Raw genomic sequence first — 20,530 nt, forward strand, 5'->3', positions numbered from 1 at the left:
CTCTTGGTACCTCCCTGGCGGTTGATATAGGCCACAGCCGTGGCATTGTCCGACAGGACCCGTACAGGCTTCAACACCAGTACCGGGATGAACTCCAATAACACCAACCGAATGGCTCTGAGTTCCAGGAGGTTGATAGACCACTTGCCTCTGCAGGAGACCAGAGCCCCTGCGCTGTCCTTCCCAAGCAGTGGGCTCCCCAGCCCATCAAAGAGGCGTCTGTCGTGACGACAATCCACTCCGGGGTCACCAGAGGCATTCCTGCAGACAACTTGTCTGTCTGTGTCCACCAGCTCAGCGTCTTGCGCACTGCTGGGTCCAAGGGAAGGCGCACAGCATAATCCTCCGACATCGGAGTCCAGCGCAGCAGCAGAGATAGCTGTAGTGGTCTCATATGAGCCCTGGCCCAGGGCACTACTTCCATCGTGGCCGTCATAGAGCCCAACAGCTGCACGTAGTCCCAAGCCCGAATAGGAGAGGCTACTAGGAACTAGTCCACCTGAGCCTGAAGCTTGACAAACTGATTGTCTGGCAGGAACACTCTGCCCACTTGGGTGTCGAATCGAACTCCCAGATACTCCAGGGACTGAGTCGGGCGCAGCTGGCTCTTCTTCCAGTTGATGATCCATCCCAGGGAGCTCAAAAGAGCAACTACCCGGTCCATAGCTTTGCCGCACTCTGCATAAGAGGGGGCTCGGATCAACCAGTCGTCCAGATAAGGATGGACTTGCACTCCTTCCTTTAGCAGGAAGGCCGCTATGACCCCCATTACTTTGGAAAAGGTCCGCGGAGCAGTAGCCAACCCGAAAGGGAGGGCTCTGAACTGGAAGTGTCGTCTCAGGACTGTAAAACGCAGAAAGCGTTGGAGAGGAGGCCAGATGGGAATATGCAGGTACGCTTCCTTGAAGTCCAAGGAAGCCAAGAACTCTCCTGCCTTCACTGCCGCTATAACAGAGCGGAGAGTCTCCATGCGAAAGTGCCGCACTTTCAAGGCCCGATTGACCCCTTTGAGGTCGAGGATAGGCCGGACAGAACCTCCTTTCTTTGGTACCACAAAGTAAATGGAGTAACGTCCCTTGCCAATCTGATTTTTTTTTTTTTTTTTTTTTGGCACCGGAACGACCGCAGCCAGGCGGATCAGGTTGTCCAAGGTCTGCTGCACTGCCACAGCTTCGACCGGAGACTTGCAGGGAGAGAGTACAAACCCGTCTCTTAAGGGTCGGCAGAACTCTAGCTTGTAGCCGTCTCTGATGACTTCCAGCACCCAAGCGTGTGAAGTTACTGTGGTCCGCTCACCCAGAAACGAGGACAGCCGTCCTTCAATCTGCACTGGGGCGTGGACCAAGGCCCCGTCACTGGGTACGAGACCCTGGGGGAGGACCGGAGGGAGCACCTCCGGGACGGCGGTCTCTGCGAAAGGAATGCTGCATGGGGGAGAAATTCCTCTTGAAGGAAGAGGGGGCAGAGGAGCCCGGCCTGGCCGGGCGGTACCGACGGGCTTCCTGCAACCGTCCTCTGGAGGGACCGGGACGGGTACTAGCCCGAGCCCTGCCCTCTGGTAACTTCTTGCCCTTAGACGTGCCGAGATCGGTCACGATTTTGTCCAGCTCGACCCCAATGAGCAGCTTGCCTTTAAAAGGCAATCTAGCCAGGCGGGATTTAGGGGCGTGGTCAGCAGACCAATGTCTCAGCCAAAGCCACCGCCTCGCAGAGACTGTCTGAGCCATGCCTTTAGCTGAGGCTCTCAAGACATCATACAGCAAGTCTGCCAATAAGCTAGGCCCGATCCCAGGGCCGGCCAATCAACCCTCAAGGAATGATCCGAGGGGGAAGCCCGCTGCACCATAGTCAGGCATGCCCTGGCCACATAGGAACCGCAAACCGAGGCCTGCAAACTTAAAGCAGTTGCCTCAAAGGACGACCTTAAGGCCGCCTCCAATCTTCTGTCTTGGGCGTCCATTAGGGCCGTGCCACCTTCCACCGGCAAAGCCGTTTTCTTAGTCACCGCAGTGATTAAAGAATCCACAGTAGGCCACAGATAGGCCTCACGTTCACTTTCAGGTAAAGGATAGAGGCGGGACATAGCCCTAGCCACTTTAAGGCTCGCTACCGGGACATCCCATTGAGCCGAAATTAAGGGGTGCATGGCTCATGCACGTCGAAGGTTCTAGGCGGGCGCTTCGTCCCCAGCATAATGGCAGAGCCAACAGGGGCTGAGGGAGAGACGTCCTCCGGAGAGGAAATCATCAAAATGCCCATGGCCTGCACTAACAGGTTGGGCAAATCCTCTGGGCTAAAAAGCCGCGCTGCAGAGGGGTCATCCGCTCCATCCGAGCGGGGATCCGTCTCCTCCAAGGAATCCGCAAAGGACCATTGGGAGACCTCAGACACGCTGCCCTCATCTACATCGGAGGAGACAAAGTCCTCCAAGGCCTGGAAATCAACCCGAGGGCGTTTACCTCTGGGAACCTCAACCTCTTTATCAGAAGAGGGAGCAGGGGCAGCGTTTTGCATGAGGAAAGCCTGATGCAGCAGCAAAACAAACTCGGGGGAGAAACCCCCCAGACTGTGCACTTCCGCAGCCTGGGCAACCGCTCTAGACGCACCCTCAACCGGCGCTCGCAAGAGCGGGGGAGAGACATGCTGCGCATCCAAAATGGCGTCCGGCGCGACACTCCGCGAAGGAGCCGCGCGGGAAGAACGGCACTTAACTGTAGCCGCTTTGTGCCGTTGCCCAAATTAAGGGCGTTCATGGCATTAATGTCTCCAACCTCAAGGGCGGCCCACGAAGAAGCCGTCCGAGCCGCGTGGCCGGCCAAGATGGCGGAGGCGAGGAGCGGGGGATGGGCGTTTATGGCGGGAAAAACCGCCACGCCGGAGGAAGGACCGGGACATTCATCGGTCACGAAACTGTCACCCAACAAGGGCGAATCAGGCTGTAAGACCCCCGCATCCCCTCTAGAAGCGCTCAAGCGATCCGGGGAGCGACCCTTTGCGCCCTCGCCCTCCAACGCCATATGCCACGAGGAGAAGAATCGGGGAACCCCCTGCCCGCTATAAAAAGGTAAAATTACCTGCTTGCCGCTCCGAGCTGTAACGAACTGGTGTCCCAGTGAGTAGCTGCAATGAACGTTTAAATAAACGTCGAAATAAACGCCTTTAAGGACGTTTAAAAATTTTTTTTTTTTTTTTTTTTTTTTTTAAACGGAGCCAGCGGGAGGGGGGAGAAAAGGAGGGACCTGGCACCACCAGGTTTGCACTTGCTCAAAAGAGCCCTCAACCCCAGGCCTCAACAAAACCTAAGGATTAGGCTTGGAGGCCTAGCCAGAGCTGCTGCTGTGTGTGACCACCACCTGCTGAGATAGAGAACATACTGAGGAGTTTCCGGCAGCACATGACCACATATAGGGAGGCAAAAGTTTGCTCTCTATCTCCACCTGCTGGTAGATGGACACAACCCACCAGTCTATGGATTGATCAGCTTGATGATATGGAAATATGTGTTGAGATGTCATATACCATGCTGAAATTGTTACAAACGGGGCTTTTTTTGAGGGGGTACTGAGTACCGACACCTTTTTCATTGTCTGCTAAAATTGACCCGTGGTCCCCAAGTTTTCATGAAAGAGTTCAGGCTCTACACACCAATTCTGCCTTGTCATAGATTCTGTGACTGGTTGCAGGGGTCCTGGCTATTGTGGGGTGAGTCCCTTAGTGATCACCCCACCCCTGAAGGGTGGCCTGGCATTTGAGTACCACTGGTTACAAATAGCTACATCGTTTGAGAAAGTCACAGGTTCCCCTTGAGAAAAACAGTTTTTACCAAAATGCTAGCATCAGGGATTGCTGTTGCGAGGATTTCATGTATTATAAATTACTGTATAACCGCTTTCCTTGGTCTTTTTTTTTCTAGAGGTGATTATTGGTCAGCTGTTTGTCATTTTGGGGATTTTAGTAAGCCATGACAAACAGGCAAAGCTTGTGCACCAGAAAACATTGAGTCTCGCAGGAGAACCTCTAACGCAGACGAAGCTAAATCCGAAACAGTTTGCTTTCACTAGGCTGAAGTGTTACATGTTCTTTGAGCAGCTAAAATGAGGTTCCTGGGTAACAATCCTTTGAGCTACAGTACATATATTTTATATCTGTATAACAAACAATGTTCAGGGCATTATGGATGACCGGGCAGTGTACCAGAGCTCAAGCCCAGCCCTGTCCACGGCATTCTGTCTGGCTACCAATTACATTACCTGTTACTTGGTAACTTGACTTTGGTCCTGGGGAACTGAGTTCAATTCCCACTTCAGGCACAGGCAGCTCCTTGTGACTCTGGGCAAGTCACTTAACCCTCCATTGCCCCATGTAAGCCGCATTGAGCCTGCCATGAGTGGGAAAGCTCGGGGTACAAATGTAACAAAAATAAAAAAAATAAATTTATATGGAATCCTTGGAAAGGGATCCTGCTGCATGGCTCGGAGTTATTTCTATGAATGTCTCTTTCAAGCTGTATCGTGCACTGTATAGTGGAGACATGGGGCACTCGCTGCTATATACTTTCAAAACTATGACAAGTCAAATTTGGGGTCCTGTTACTAAAACAGGTTAAAATCTAGGCTTAATGTGCTTTTTATTGTGGGACGTTTCATGCACTAAAGCCTGTACTTAACGTACTCCACCTGCAGGAGCATTTTCCACCTCCTGTTACGCAGGCACCAAGTGAACCTGCGTTAAGTCCATGTCACGCAGTCAGTGTACGCTAATCAGAATGTGCTCGCTGGATAATGCTTCCACACCCATGGCACATCCAACTCCCAAAAACGTTTTAAAAAAGTGTGATTAGCATGTGCAGAGACCCAGCATACCACACTGCTTTTTAACACGTTTTGCGTGTTAGGGCTGAGAGGGGATGGGATTTGATATACCACTTTCTCTGGTTACAACCAGACTACTTTACTTATTACGTTCAGCTGCTTATGTTCTGCCCTTCATTCACAAAGGAACAAGGGGCCCTTTTTAGTAAAGTCTGCACTGACTGTTTCCTAATAGAAGAAACATGCACACCCGCATTTCGAGGTACAAATTCATTTAGCACGCGCGTCCATGTCTCCTTGATGGTGTTACTAGGTTACCTTGGAAAGCAGGCTTGCTCTATAGGCTGCCAGGGCCTTCAGATACTCCTTCTTGGCAGCCTCAGTCTTCTTCTTGTATGCCTGAAAGAACCAAACAATCACCAACTGTTAATAAATAAAACCGAATCTCGTCTGTGTTTTATATGTACTCATATTTCAAACCAATTAGCAACAGCGAGTCTATAATATCTATGTAGGAAGTGGTCTCAATAGGAGATGCTTCAGAAATTATGAGCAGCAAGGACAGCCTTTGATATATTTTTTGTTAGTTTCATATTTCATATATCCCTCCTAGCACAGAACCTGCCAGGTCTCCTAGGGCGATTTCTCCAAAGGGCTTAGTTTTGCGCATACCGTGATAGGACCGAACCCCACTCCTAAGCCAGGATATGTTCGGTATGATTACTACTACTACTACTATTTAGCATTTCTGTAGCGCTACAAGGCATACGCAGCGCTGCACAAACATAGAAGAAAGACAGTCCCTGCTCAAAGAGCTTACAATCTAATAGACAAAAAATAAATAAAGTAAGCAAATCAAATCAATTAATGTGAACGGGAAGGAAGAGAGGAGGGTAGGTGGAGGCGAGTGGTTACAAGTGGTTACGAGTCAAAAGCAATGTTGAAGAGGTGGGCTTTCAGTCTAGATTTAAAGGTGGCCAAGGATGGGCAAGACATAGGGGCTCAGGAAGTTTATTCCAGGCGTAGGGTGCAGCGAGACAGAAGGCGCGAAGTCTGGAGTTGGCAGTAGTGGAGAAGGGAACAGATAAGAAGGATTTATTCATGGAGCGGAGTGCACGGGAAGGGGTGTAGGGAAGGACGAGTGTGGAGAGATACTGGGGAGCAGCAGAGTGAATACATTTATAGGTTAGTAGAAGAAGTTTGAACAGGATGCGAAAACGGATAGGGAGCCAGTGAAGGGTCTTGAGGAGAGGGGTAGTATGAGTAAAGCGACCCTGGCGGAAGATGAGATGGGCAGCAGAGTTTTGAACCGACTGGAGAGGTGACTAAGTGGGAGGCCAGCAAGAAGCAGATTGCAGTAGTCTAAACGAGAGGTGACAAGGGTGTGGATGAGGGTTTTGGTAGAGTGCTCGGAAAGAAAGGGGCGGATTTTACGGATGTTGTAAAGAAAGAAACGACAGGTCTTGGCGGTCTGCTGGATATGAGCAGAGAAGGAGAGAGAAGAGTCAAAGATGACCCCAAGGTCATGATCTACACTGAGCAGGTATCTCCTGCTTCAGAACGCTATCTCCCACCCAAAACCAGGACCCTTCCGTGAAATACAGGAGCCTCAGGAGCCAGCCACTCAGGGTCTCTTCCAAAAGCAAGCTGGAAAAATGTAAGTTTTTCTGGAGCAAGAAAGTGAGGGCTCAGAAGGCAGCGAGAAAGGTAGCCTATTCCACAAAGAGGGCACCCAAACAATAGTTACTTAATTTCTGATGTTTTCCCACCTTGCGTGCTTAGGGGCAGGTCGTACCAACCTGTGATTTATTAAAGGAGTGTATGGAACAGGTACGAACATAAAGGAAAAACCAGTAAGAAAGGCAACTCAGATGACCTGTGGAGTCAAAATTGCATATTCCAACTGCAGCAAAACTGTAGAAATGAGAAGCTCCCTTTCCTATGTCTGATCACAGCTGAAGTTTTCAGCTTCTTGGTAAAGAACACTATCTCCTCCTTCCATAGTCTGTTGTGCAAACTTGCGCAATTGGGACTGATGGCTGCAGTTCGCACAGTTCTGCCTAAATGCTAATGCATGTAAATGCAAGGGGGGGGGGCTTGTGTCCCACTTACACAGTACTGCAAGTTATGTACGTTAAGTGCCAGAATTTATGCCCGTCGGAGACCAGGCGTGTGTTGCTACTACTATTACTACTACTACTTAACATTTCTAAAGCGCTACTAGAGTTACGCAGCGCTGTACAATTTAACTTAAAAGGACATTCCCTGCTCAAAGAGCTTACAATCTAAAGGACAAGTGAATAGTCAGTTTGATAGGGGCAGTCTGGATATCCTGAAGGTAAGAGTTAGGTGCCGAAAGCAGCATTGACGAGGTGGGCTTTAAGCAAAGATTTGAAGATGGGCCGGGAGGGGGCTTGGCATAAGGGCTCAGGAAGGTTGTTCCAGGCATAGGGTGAGGCGAGGCAGAATGAGCGGAGCCTGGAGTTGGCGGTGGTGGAGAAGGGTACTGAGAGGAGGGATTTGTCCTGTGAACAGAGGTTTCGGGCGGGAAAGTAAGGGGAGATGAGGGTAGAGAGGGGCAGCAGACTGAGTGCATTTGTAGGTAAGAAGGAGAAGCTTGAATTGAATGCGGTATCGGATTGGAAGCCAGTGAAGTGACCTGAGGAGAGGGGTGATATGAGTATATCGGTTCTGGCGGAATATAAGATGTGCAGCAGAGTTCTGAACAGATTGAAGGGGGGATAGACGGCTAAGTGGGAGGCCGGTGAGGAGTAAGTTGCAGTAGTCAAGGCGAGAGGTAATGAGAGCGTGGACGAGAGCTCGGGTGGTGTGTTCAGAGAGGAAAGGGCGAATTTTGCTCATGTTGAAGAGGAAGAAGCGACAGGTCTTGGCTATCTGCTGGATGTGTGCAGAGAAGGAGAGGGAGGAGTCGAAGATGACTCCGAGATTGCGGGCAGATGAGACGGGGAGGATGAGGGTGTTATCAACTGAGATAGAAAGTGGAGGAAGAGGAGAAGTGGGTTTTGGTGGAAAGACAATGAGCTCAGTCTTGGCACATAAATGCGGATTTATGCTAATTTTCTGTAAAGAAATCTGGCCGCTCAGATGCTGATACTGAGTGGTACCTAGTGCCCACCGTTGAGCCTGGATTTTGACGACCTGTGTGGCATCACTTCCTGTGGCGATAACCTCATGTGTACAAACCCTTTTATACAATTATCCATCATGTGCAAGTCACACGGTGACTAGAAGGCAGATACTTTTACATAAAGTTTGGGCGGAGTTGCAAAATATGCGCACACTTTATAAGTGACTCATCTACATGCGTCCTTTGCCCTCATACATTTACAGCTTCACTAAGCGACACTGGCCGCTGCTGGAACCAGGGGTCTGACCCAATGTGGTATTACGCAAATGTTTCCAATGCGCTGGGGGTAATTCTATGCTCAACTGGAAGTTAATGGTAAAGAGCCAAAATGGGACAAAATGGCAGTTAGCTGCTACGCTATAACTTGGCACCTAAGTTCACAGGGGTGGGTCATGTTTGTTCCAAATATTTCAGTGCATGCTTTATTGCAAACTGTCATTCAGACGCTCGCATTTGCACCTGCCATAGAGCTGGCATAATTGGTGCTGCCTCATTGTTCACATATGCCGGTATTTGATAACGAATTAGGCGCAGAAATGTGCTGTTATAGAAATACTATCCCAGGGCCTCGATTTTTGGATTCCTAACTTTTAGCATATTTTATGGCATTGACCCTGGCTCCTCCTCCTCTGGAATGACTCAAATCCACGTCCCTCGTCAGATGAATAATTTTGGCCATGTGGAGGGGCATAATTGATCAGGGCACCCAAGTTTTCCTGAGGATGTCCTCGCAGGACATCCCCGCGAAGGGGCGGGGAAACCCGTATTATCGAAACAAGATGGGCGGCCATCTTTTGTTTTGATAATACGATCGGGGACGCCCAAATGTCAACATTTAGGTCGACCTTAGAGATGGTCGTCCCCAATTTTCGGCAATAATGGAAACCGAGGACGCCCATCTCAGAAATGACCAAATCCAAGCCATTTGGTCATGGGAGGAGCCAGCATTCATAGTGCACTGGTCCCCCTCACATGCCAGGACACCAACTGGGCACCCTAGGGGGCACTGCAGTGGACTTGAGAAAAAGCTCCCAGCTGCAAAGCTCCCTTATCTTGTGTGCTGAGCCCCCCAACCCCCCACGAAAAAAAACCCCCACTCCCCACAACTGTACACCACTACCATAGCCCTTAGGGATGAAGGGGGGCACCTACATGTGGGTACAGTGGGTTTGTGGTGGGTTTTGAAGGGCTCACATTTACCACCACAAGTTTAACAGGTGTAGGGGGGGGATGGGCCTGGGTCCGCCTGCCTGAAGTGCACTGCAGTACCCACTAAAACTGCTCCAGGGACCTGCATACTGCAGTCATGGAGCTGGGTATGATATTTGAGGCTGGCATAGAGGCTGGAAAAAATATTTAAAAAAATGTTTTTGAGGGTGGGAAGGGGTTAGTGACCACTGGGGGAGTAGGAGGAAGTCATCCCCTATTCCCTCCAGTGGTCATCTGCTCATTTAGGGCACATTTGTGTGGCTTGGTCGTAAAAAAAATAAAGGACCAAGTAAAGTCGGCCAAGTGTTCGTCAGGGACGCCCTTCTTTTTTCCATTATCCGCTGAGGATGCCCATGTGTTAAGCACGCCCCAGTCCCGCCTTCGCTATGCTTCCGACATGTCCCCGTGAACTTTGGTCGTCCCCGCGACACAAAGCAGTTGAGGACGCCCAAAATCGGTTTTCGATTATGCTGATTTGGGCGACCCTGGGAGAAGGACACCCATCATCCGATTTGTGTCGAAAGATGGGTTCCCTTCTCTTTTGAAAATAAGCCTGATTGGATCCCTTCCATTTAACGCAAAGTACTTACGCAGGTGTGCCACTCACTTAAGTGTCTTTGGATACAGACCTGAGGGACCTTACAGATTTAACCTTACAGCAACCTGAGCAAAGATGTCGGGGTCATTGTGTAGACTTTTATTGTGCAAAGTGCTCATAACAGGTTTTCAGCCTCCCACTTAATTCCCCCGGTCTTGATTCTAAGGGAATTTCTTCACAAGCTTCACCTAAGGGAAGGGACCAGTTAAAGGATCTCTGCACATTTCATAATGCAGAACGTAACTACCTTTTCCCCACATAAATGTGAATATTTTCCATTGTCTTAATTTTCGCCAACTTTGCTCTGGTTCTAGATTCTCAACTCTCTAGACAAAGTTGCTACTCTTTCTAAGCCAGCAGTGGCTGATGTCTTATCTTTGGCAAGAAGATCAGTATGTCATTAAAAGGAGCAGGGAAAGTGAATAAGTCTAATGCACGATTAAAAAAAAAAATGGTCCCCAGGAGACCTAGCTGCAAGAAGCATATGTCACAGCTGTAATTCTCATACCTCGGTGTCTCGGCAAAGCAGCTAGTAATTGTACCATAATGAAACGTTCTTGTTTGATAACCAGTTAATTAAAGAAGACAATTATTCTAAGCCCTGCTGACACCCACACAGCCGCGGTGTGTAATGTACGCAAAACGACAGGAGCTGACATTGTTGGGGTTCTTTCATTTCCTTCCTGGTTGTGAGTGTTGCTTTCTAATCTTCTCTATGGAAGGCCAGTGCAGCGAATAAACAGATTGTTTCTCGGACTATAATTTTAAACAGAGAATTGCAATGCGAGATGTTTGTTCTACTTTTTCTTGCAGCTGCATTGTGCAGGGTTTAAAAAAAATTGCCTTGAGATGGTGCAACTTCATCTGAGCTGTTTACGGAACCCAGAAGGACACATCACATAAACACTCGTCTGTTTTCTATGGAAACATATTGTATAACTCTGATAAAACAGGCATTGCCAAACAGCCCTAGAAGTTCACTTCATCATAACACTGATGTATATATATATATTTTTATACTAAAATGAATAAATCACCAGCTAGAAATACGTAGCACTTGCTGGGAGACAAAATGGAAATGTTTCGGTGTGGGTGAAAGGCTGGTACTGTATCAGATTCAGCTCTGGAAATATTTCCAACAAGGTTTAGATTCACTTATTCCCAGACTTGTCCCCCCCAGCGCTTGTGTTTTCGGGAGATCTGCAACGAATACACAGGATATATACGTGCAGGTAATGAAACGGTGGGGTCATGGCAGTGGTGTGCTGGAGCAGGCTCTCACAGGCTCTTGAGAGCCGTTTGATAAGTTTTTAAGAATTTTGGGAGCCAGTTCTCCATGGCTACTTTAACAAATGGATCCCAAAATGTGGGCTTGGGCCCCTCCTGAATTCTCTTTTACTTAGCTGAAATTGGGTGGCGGAGCAGGTGGGGGGAAGAGGGGTTGGTGGTTGGGAGGCGAGGATAATGGAGGGCAGACTTATACGGTCTGTGCCAGAGCCGGTGATGGGAGGCGGGACTGGTGGTTGGGAGGCGGGAAATACTGCTGGGCAGACTTGTACGGTCTGTGCCCTGAATAAGGCAGGTACAAATCAAGGTAAGGTTTACACATATGTTTGGCTTGTTGGGCAGACTGGATGGACCGTGTAGGTCTTTTTCTGCCGTCATCTACTATGTTACTATGTATGTTACTATGTTGCTGGCGAGAGAGAGCCTCCTGTTAACAATTTACCAGCACACCCCTGGGTCATGGGGTCATTAAAGGTAAAAGGGTCATGGGTACAACCAAAGCAGTTGACGTAGTTAGATGCAGACGCTCTCTCTGTCCCTAGTGCGTTCACAATGAAAATAAATGCTTAAATCGCCTTGGCGTGCTGGGACAGCCTGGGGGTGGAGCAGACGGTTTATGTATTTTGTCGTATTACGCTCATGCCCTTTATTGGCAATTTTCAGTCTGCTAACAGGGTAATTCCAGGTAGTGAATTATACGTTAGGTGCCAGTTAGATAGCAGATAACGGCAGTTAAGCGCCAAAATGGGACTGAAACAGAATAGCACCTAAGGGTTCACCTGGGAGGGGCAAAGGCATTCCCAGTGGTCGCATTAATGTAGACGCTAATAATCTACAGCAGGTTTGCTGCGTAACTGCTGTTATCAAATGCGACCTTAGCACCCAGTTTTTTGTTGCATAACTTTTAGCGCTCTTTTTTCGTGAACTGTCCCACTAATTGGGTAAATATCTGGATAACGTTAGGAGAGCTAAAAAGACTGTCTGAACCTTTGTTGCGTAGTTATCCGGGTACTGGTCTGAGTCTGTTGGTGGCTGCCTACTCTTCCAGGGATGGCCTGGCACTGAATGTTTGGGTATAAAAAGCTGGTTATACAGTGACATAGTAAATGACGGCAGATAGAGACCTGACCGGTCCATCCAGTCTGCCCAACAGTCACACACTCATCAATTTGTGATTAAACCAACAACTACTACTACTACTAGTACTTATCATTTCTATACGCTACTAGACGTACGCAGCGCTGTACACTTGAACATGAAGAGAGAGTCCCTGCTCGACAGAGTTTACAATCTAATTAGGACAGACAAACGGGACAAATAAGAGATAAGGGAATTACCTAGGTGGGGATGATAAAATAAGGGTTCTGAACAAGTGAGTAAGGGTTAGGAGTTAAAAGCAGCATCAAAAAGGTGGGCTTTTAGCCTAGCTTTGAAGACAGCCAGAGATGGAGCTTGACGGACCGGCTCAGGAAGTTTATTCCAGGCATATGGTGCGGCAAGATAAAAGGAACAGAGTCTGTAGTTAGTGGTGGAGGAGAAGGGTGCCTGAATGTCTCACTGCCATCCGAAATCAAACATGACCAAGACTGAGACACCATCCCTTCCCCCAAACCAACCTTTCCTCCCCCACCCCCATGGACAACACTCCCCTTCCCCCCCCCCCCCCCCCCCGGCAGCTCCCAACCCCAGGGCCACCCCAAACGTGGTATAAATACTTGATCCTAATCTTTCTTTGCCATTTTTGGGACATAGGCTGTATAAGTCTGCCCAGTCCTGTCCTTTAAGTTCCAACTACTGGAGTTGCCATCAAAGCCCTTATTCCATCCTAAATTGGTATCATCTACAAGGATTGATGATAGAGTGGACAAGATGCAAAGGGATTTGCAAAAGTTAGACGAATGGCCTAGTGTTTGGTAGTTAAAATTTTATGCAAAGAAGTGCAGAGTGATGTACTTCAGCAGTAGAAATCATAAGTACATAAGTATTGCCATACTGGGAAAGACCAAAGGTCCATCAAGTCCAGCATCCTGTTTCCAACAGTGGCCAATCCAGGTCACAAATACCTGGCAAGATCCCAAAAATGTACAAAATATTTTATACTGCTTATCCCAGAAATAGTGGATTTTCCGCAAGTCCATTTAATAACGGTCTATGAACTTTTCCTTTAGGAAGCCGTCCAAACCTTTTTAAAAATCCGCTAAGCTAACCGCCTTTACCACATTCTCTGGCAACGAATTCCAGAGTTTGATTACACGTTGAGTGAAGAAACATTTTCTCCGATTCGTTTTAAATTTACTACATTGTAGCTTCATCGCAGGACCCCTAGTCCTAGTATTTTTGGAAAGCGTAAACAGACGCTTCACATCTACCCGTTCAACTCCACTCATTATTTTATAGAACTCTATCATATCTCCCCTCAGCGGCCTTTTCTCCAAGCTGAAGAGCCCTCAAAGGGAGGCGTCTGTGCTAGGAGGGGGGAGAGATGATCGGCACAGAAAGGAAGAGGGACCTTGGACTGATAGGTCCCGATTCAGTAAATGGTGGCAAAAAAAATCAACGCTCCTGTCGGGGATTCATGTGTTCAGCACTGGCCATTAGGACTTTATACCAACTGACACCTGGTGTAAATCCTGGCGAGTGAACCCTGGAATGCCCCACCCCTGACCACACCCCTTTTTTGGGTTGCATGTGAGAGAGGATTCGGGTGCCAATCTTCCTACAATTGTGCAAATCCAAGTTAGTGCCAATTAACTTCAATAAATTGCTTGTTAACAGCCAATTATTACTAATGGCTCATTATGGAATTAATTTGCATATGGATCAGGCGCTATTTTATAGTCTGAGGGAGAGTGGCTGAGGATCTGAACGTGATGAAACGGTGTGACAAGGTGGTGGCTGTAACCACGAAGAGAGGTGTGGATATCTCCAAAATTCAAATGCCTGTGGGACCCCCAGTCCAGGTTTAGGAATCAAAACAAGTCCATTGCTGTCTTGCTGAGAATAAGAATTGCAGAAGCTGGGCTGAAATGGCCATTGGCCAAATCATGACTCTAGAATGCTTAAAAGCTAGAAAGGTAGACCACTGCTTTCACATGAGCCCTGCTACAATATGTACTACCTGTGAAATAGCCTGAATTGCTTGCAGGATCTGGCTTTACAGAATTCTCCTGAGCTTTGCTACTTTTGCATTAACTTTCCAGTCCTCCCCGTGTGGTGAAGAAGGAGTTAAGGAACAGACAAATCTGTTGGCACTTTGGAAGCAGGTGTCCTTGAGCAAAAGCCAAGGGCAGGGAGATTGGCAATCCTGTATTCCACAGCAAGACCAAATCACCAGGGCAACAGATATTATTAATAATAATAATACAAAGGAACAGGAAATGAGGAACTTAGATGCAAGTGTGTCGGAGAAAATGAAGATTCATTGTGAAGATCGCAGCAGAGGAAAGTGGAAATCTGAGGACGGCAACGCTAAGAGGAAATGCATGAGGCTTTGCAGAGGGACTGAAACGAGACGGTCATTTGCGAGAACTCTACTGTGAGGCCGGCCAGTACCACGGCCTTTGTTGCCAGTCTGCAACATCTGTGCCATTGTCAGTGGCACTGTACTGGGGGTATTTTTATATAGTGGCTGCTAACATTTACACGCTGGATGTGTCTTTTTCTCTATTATTGATGATGTGACTATGATGGCACTTACCCTTTAGCAGTATATCAAATAAAGAGACAGCTGAAACCTTTACTTTTACAGAATTCAATGTTTCACCTCACCGTGGAAATGATTATAATAATGGTGTCTGCATGCGTTGTGCATTGAATGCCAAAATTTCACCTCGAAATTATTCTAAAAATTTGCACAGATCTTCTTCATTCAGCTCACTCAGACTTACTGGTTACATCCCTCCCCCCCCCTGTACTATCTGCTAAGACGCTGTCCGATCACGAATTGTTGGCGTAACTTCCCTCAACTCTTCACTTAGAAAGGTCTTGAAACCCGATTTCAATCTAGCATGCGATTCCTCTATTTAAAGAGGCCGATGACCGTTAACCTGCCTACTTGGACCTGGATAACAGCAAGCTAAGCTGTCTCTCTTCTTTCCTATCCCCTGATGTACTTCCTTTCATATTTTGCGAATGACTAATGTATTATTGTAAACCGCCTATATCAAGACTTATTAAAGGATGGTTTAACAGGTGGGTGTTGATTTCAGACTCACCTGCTTTTGTTCTTCTCCCAAACTATCCCACATTGATGCAACGATTTTAGAAACGTCTCCAAAGGTAGCACTTGGATTCTGTCCTTTGATAGCGGCCTGAGTGTCCCTGAAGAAAAGTGCGTAAGCCGACACAGGCTTCTGGGGCTCATTTGGGTCCTTCTTTCTCTTCTTCTTTTGACTTTTGGGTTTTTTACCCAAATCTGTTGGAGGTCTCTTCTCCCCCGTAACCTGAAATACAAAACACAAATAATTTATGGCAGTTTTACCCTTAACCATTCTTGGATCAATAATCAAAAGTGCTTATCACCACACTAATATTCAGATAAATGATGCCAACCAATATATTCAGAGGCACAGTCTGGATAGCGTCACTGAAATATCCTTACAGATCCCTCTCTGTACTATTCGGATATCACCTCTGAATGGTAAAGGGGACGGGACGACTTCCCTATGAGGAAAGGCTGAAGCATCTAGGGCTCTTCAGCTTGGACAGGAGACCAGCTGAGGGGAGATATGATAGAGGTCTATAAAATAATGAGTGGAATGGAACGGGTAGACGTGAATTGCTCGTTTACTCTTTCCAAAAATACTAGGACTAGGGAGCACGCGATGAAGGTACAAAGTAGTAAATTTAAAATGAATTGGAGAAAATATTTCTTCACTTAATGTGTAATTAAACTCTGGAATTCACTGCCAGAGAATGTAGTAAAAGCAGTTAGCTTAGTGGGGTTTAAATAAAGTTGGGATGGCTTCCTAAAGGAAATGTCCATAGACCATTATTAAATGGGGAAAATCCACTATTTCTGGGATAATCAGTATAAAACGTATTGTACTTTTTTGGGATCTTGCCATGTACTTGTGACCTGGATTGGCCACTGTTGGAAACAGGATGCTGGCTCGATGGTACTTCAGTCTGTCCCAGTATGGCAATATTATGTACTTATTCAGAGGCACTGTGCGGAGAGTAAAGAGGAGGTCTGTAAGGATATCTTTGCAGACCCCCTCTGTACTATCTGGATAGTGTCAGTGAATATCTTTGCAGACCCCCTCAGCACTGTCCGGATAGCGTCTCTGAATATCCTTAACAGAACCCCTCTGTACTATTTGGATAGCGTCACTGAATATCTCTGCAAACCCTTGGTGTTATCTGGATGGTGCCTCTGAAATTCCATACAGACCCCCTCAGCAGTGTCCGGATACTGCCTCTGAATATCCTTACAATCCACTACAGGTTTACACTGATGGCTAGCAAGTACCCGTATGCTTACTGCTTAGCAACAGTTCAGTAAACATCCCTTTTTTAAAAATTTTTTATAGAAGTCTTTATTGAACTTATTTTGATACACAACAGGGTATAAACATTGTGAAACACATCTGGAATAAAACAGTACATAAATGAACAATGACCATAATTCGTATCAAATCTACCTTAAATCCCCAGGTAACTTCAACTTTTTTAAGTTTATACACAAACTACCCCCACCCGAACTAGCCCCCCTCCCCGCCCTACAACCCAGTAAACATCCCTTTTTAGTCTTAAAGGTAAGCTTTTCAAATTGAAAGCACAATCTTCTCCTCTTTATCCACAGAGCTCTGGGTCACGCTGTTTTAGAGGGTAATGGAGTACTGTCTCCATGCTCAACCAAACCGAGGCTTTCTGGCCTCACTTCCTACAAACTAGCAAGGCTCCAAATGCTGGAGTGATGTGGGAGCAGTGGCGTCCCTAGGGTGGCGGACACCCAGGGCGGCGCCCCGCCCCACGGGTGCAGCGCCCCCCCCCGATGCAGCACGAACCCCCCCCCCGGCAAAAGAGCCCCCCCCCCCGGGTGCATGCCGCTGGGGGGGGGGGGGTGCCGCAGCATGCACCTGCTGCGAGTTTACTAACTTTGCTCGTTCGCTGCAGCTCCCTCTGCCCCGGAACAGGAAGTAACCTGTTCCGGGGCAGAGGGAGCTGCAGCGAACGAGAGAAGTTAGCGAACTCTCGCAGCAGGCGCGCACCGCGGCACCCCCCCCAGCGGCGTGCACCTGGGGCGGACCGCCCCCACCGCCCCCCCTTGGTACGCCACTGTGTGGGAGCATACAGTAATTACTTTAAATTGTTATAGACACAGGACCCTCTAATAATTCAAACAGAAGTGCAGTCCAAGGAATGCAGCAACCATGCCCTGGATGCCCCACACTGCACTGTGGTCAAGAAGAGGACACAGTGGATGGAGCAGGACCTCTGGATTTCGGTAAACATTTGAAGGCATAGCTTTATTTATTTATTATTTTTATATTTATAAATGTTATAGCCCACTAGATTTACTATTCTCAGCAGAGTACAATTAAACACACATAAGAAAGCATAAGAACATAACCCCCAAAACTACTGTAAATCACTATATCATCAAAAGCTAAAAGCATCACCTCGCATTGTTAGGGAAGGCTTCAGTGCCTTTTTAAATCTCTCTCTTTAAACTCCTCCCTGCTTTTAAAGATGGTGGTACGTTCCAGAGCTTTGCGAAGCGGACACTGGATGGGAACTCAGCAGTGGGGTGCCCTCGTGTGGTTGGGCCGAGATGTTTATGTTCCAGTCAATATTCAGTCCACAGCGGTCAGCTGGCTACCCACAGGCTGCTTTAGACCTGGATATTCAAAGCTGAGCCATATTTGGCTACTGGCAGTGGATACCCAGGTCATCGGTGGCTGCCGGAAGCTACCTAGGAACTACAAGTATTCAGTGTCGACGCCTGGATAACTCCTGGCTCTGACCGGAGAGTGTCACGGCGGTCTGGTCTACCCAGCAGCACTCTCTAAATTCCACTGAATGTCTGAACTGGACCTATTCAGTTGGCTCGTATGTGGTTAAATCCCACTGAAGTTTGACCGGGTTGTGTGTTGTTTTCAGGAGTTGTGGATGTTTTTATCGTACTCTGCCTTGAAAGGCTACTTGACTGGAATTGTTCACATAATTTTGTATCTAATATAATAAAACGCATCGTGAACGTTCTAATGAGGACAACGTTCTATGAAGCCATCTGACGTCACTCCCAGGCTGAGGCTGAAGGGTTCGTGGATTCGTGGTGTGAAGCCTCCCTTCAAGCCAGCCAGCCAGCCGTCTCTGCCCCGCCCTCGCGACAAAACAAACAAATCCGGAAGCGAAACGTCAGGGAAGGAGGCGGCGCTCCCGACGTCTAGCCTTCCCTTCGCTGTGTTCCGCCTTCAAAATAAGGCGGAACACAGTGAAGGGAAAGCTAGACGTCGGGAGCGCCGCCTCCTTCCCTGACGCTTCGCTGCCGGAAACGCCACGGAGGTAAATTGAAAAAGAAGAAAAAACAAAACAAAACGATGCATGGATGCGAAGGGGGGGGGGGGGGGGGACATGGATGCAAAGGGGGGGAGGAGAAGAGGGCGGGCCAGGCTGGGACATGGGATAGAGAGGAGCATGGATGCGAGGGGGGGGTCATGGAAGGGAGAGAGGGGACTTGCTGGAAAAGGATGAATGGAGGCGGCAGGGGACAGAGGAGCATGGATGGGCATGGATTGCGAGGGCAGGGCTCAGGGAGAGAGGGGAATTGCTGGAAATGGATGAATGGAGGGGGCAGGAGACAGAGGAGCATGGATGGCCATGGATTGGGAGGGCAGGACTCAGGGAGAGAGGGAAATTGCTGGCTAGGGATGAATAGAGGGGACAGATGGGCATGGATGGATATGGATTGCAGGGCAGGCCTCAGGGAGAGAGAGCAATTGCTGGATAGGGATGAATGGAGGGGCCAGGTGACAAAGGAGCATGGATGGGCATGGATTGGAAGGGCAGGACTCAGGGAGAGGGGAAATGCTGGATAGGGATGAATGGAGGGAACAGATGGGCATGGATGGATATGGATGGATATGGATTGCAGGGCAGGCCTCAGGCAGAGAGGGAAAATGCTGGATAGGGATGAATGGAGGGGGCAGGTGACAGAGAAACATGGATGGCCATGGATTGGGAGGGCAGGGCTCAGGGAGAGAGGGGAATTGCTGGAAAGGGATGAATGGAGGGGGCAGGGGACAGAGGAGCATGGATGGGCATTGATTGGGAGGGCAGGGCTCAGGGAGAGAGGGGAATTGCTGGAAAAGAATGAATGGAGGGGGCAGGGGACAGAGGAGCATGGATGGGCATTGATTGGGAGGGCAGGGCTCAGGGAGAGAGGGGAATTGCTGGAAAAGGATGAATGGAGGGGCCAGGGGACAGATGGCCATGGATTGGGAGGGCATGGCTCACACTCTCTCTCTGATATACAATGTCTTTCTGACTCTCACTCTCACACACTCTGTCTCACACTGTATCACATTCACTCTCTATGTGCCACACAGTCACTCACACACTCGCTTGGTCTCATACACTCAAACAGAGAATCTGTGTCTCACACATACTCTCTCTCTCGCCCAGACACACACACTCTCTCTCACACTGTGTCTCACATACACACTTGCACACACTCTCATTCTCACACACACACTCTCTCACAAACACACTCACACCCAGACTCACTCTCTCTCTCACACACTCACACTTTCACTCTGACTCTCAAACAGTCACTCTCACATACACTCTCCCAAACATACACACTCCGAGGAAAACCTTGCTAGCGCCCGTTTCATTTGTGTCAGAAACGGGCCTTTTTTACTAGTAAATAAATAAGATATATACGTCAATGCCAAAGCCATGAAAAACTCTTTAAGTACAACAGCAAAGGTCTGTTTACCAGTTGTGATCTAACACAATCTAATTTCCAGTGATATTCCTCATTCTTGTCTGGGATACCCAGTCCTACAGCTGCAACAAAACTTACACTTTCAGGTCAATAGTCGAAGCGATTTAAGTGGGTTGAAGTCTCTCCTGCCCGGTTCAACACCTGTGCAGGGAAATCCACCGATACTGAGCAGCTCTTAACCGGATGGTGCCACTGAACGCCAGCGCTAACCACCGAAGCTGAAACTGGTTATTCAGTGAGCGCTTTAAGGGCAGAGCTGGCACTTTACCAACGGAGTTGGCCAAATAGGACCACATAAGTAGCAGGTCCTGTTGCTGGCAGGTTTAACGTAACTGTTTAAGGCTGAACATTGGCACTTAGCTGGCTGCATCTACCTGGTATTCAGTGGTTGTGCCAGAACGCGGCCGGCATTCAATATCGTGGCATAATATTTACCCCTTTGATTTTATAGTAGCCGAAGCTCTTCTGCTAGCTTCCATAAGAAAACTCTTCACCGACTTAAGTAACCGGGGGTGGGGGGGGGG

At 48.3% G+C, this 20,530-nt stretch overlaps 1 protein-coding gene across 7 annotated transcripts in view; it reads right to left on the bottom strand.

The window, feature by feature from the left end:
• Positions 1 to 20,530, bottom strand: part of TOX2 (TOX high mobility group box family member 2) — a 314,937-nt gene that overhangs the window by 9,601 nt on the left and 284,806 nt on the right. For all 7 annotated transcript variants that reach the window (XM_030212722.1, XM_030212723.1, XM_030212719.1 and 4 more), the window contains 2 exons: positions 15,268 to 15,495; positions 5,130 to 5,210 (listed from right to left, as the gene is read on the bottom strand). In XM_030212722.1, the coding sequence (XP_030068582.1) occupies positions 5,130 to 5,210; positions 15,268 to 15,495 (309 nt within the window). The remainder of the gene's footprint in view (positions 1 to 5,129; positions 5,211 to 15,267; positions 15,496 to 20,530) is intronic.

Source organism: Microcaecilia unicolor, chromosome 8 (assembly GCF_901765095.1).
Source record: "Microcaecilia unicolor chromosome 8, aMicUni1.1, whole genome shotgun sequence".
Taxonomy (NCBI): domain Eukaryota; kingdom Metazoa; phylum Chordata; class Amphibia; order Gymnophiona; family Siphonopidae; genus Microcaecilia; species Microcaecilia unicolor.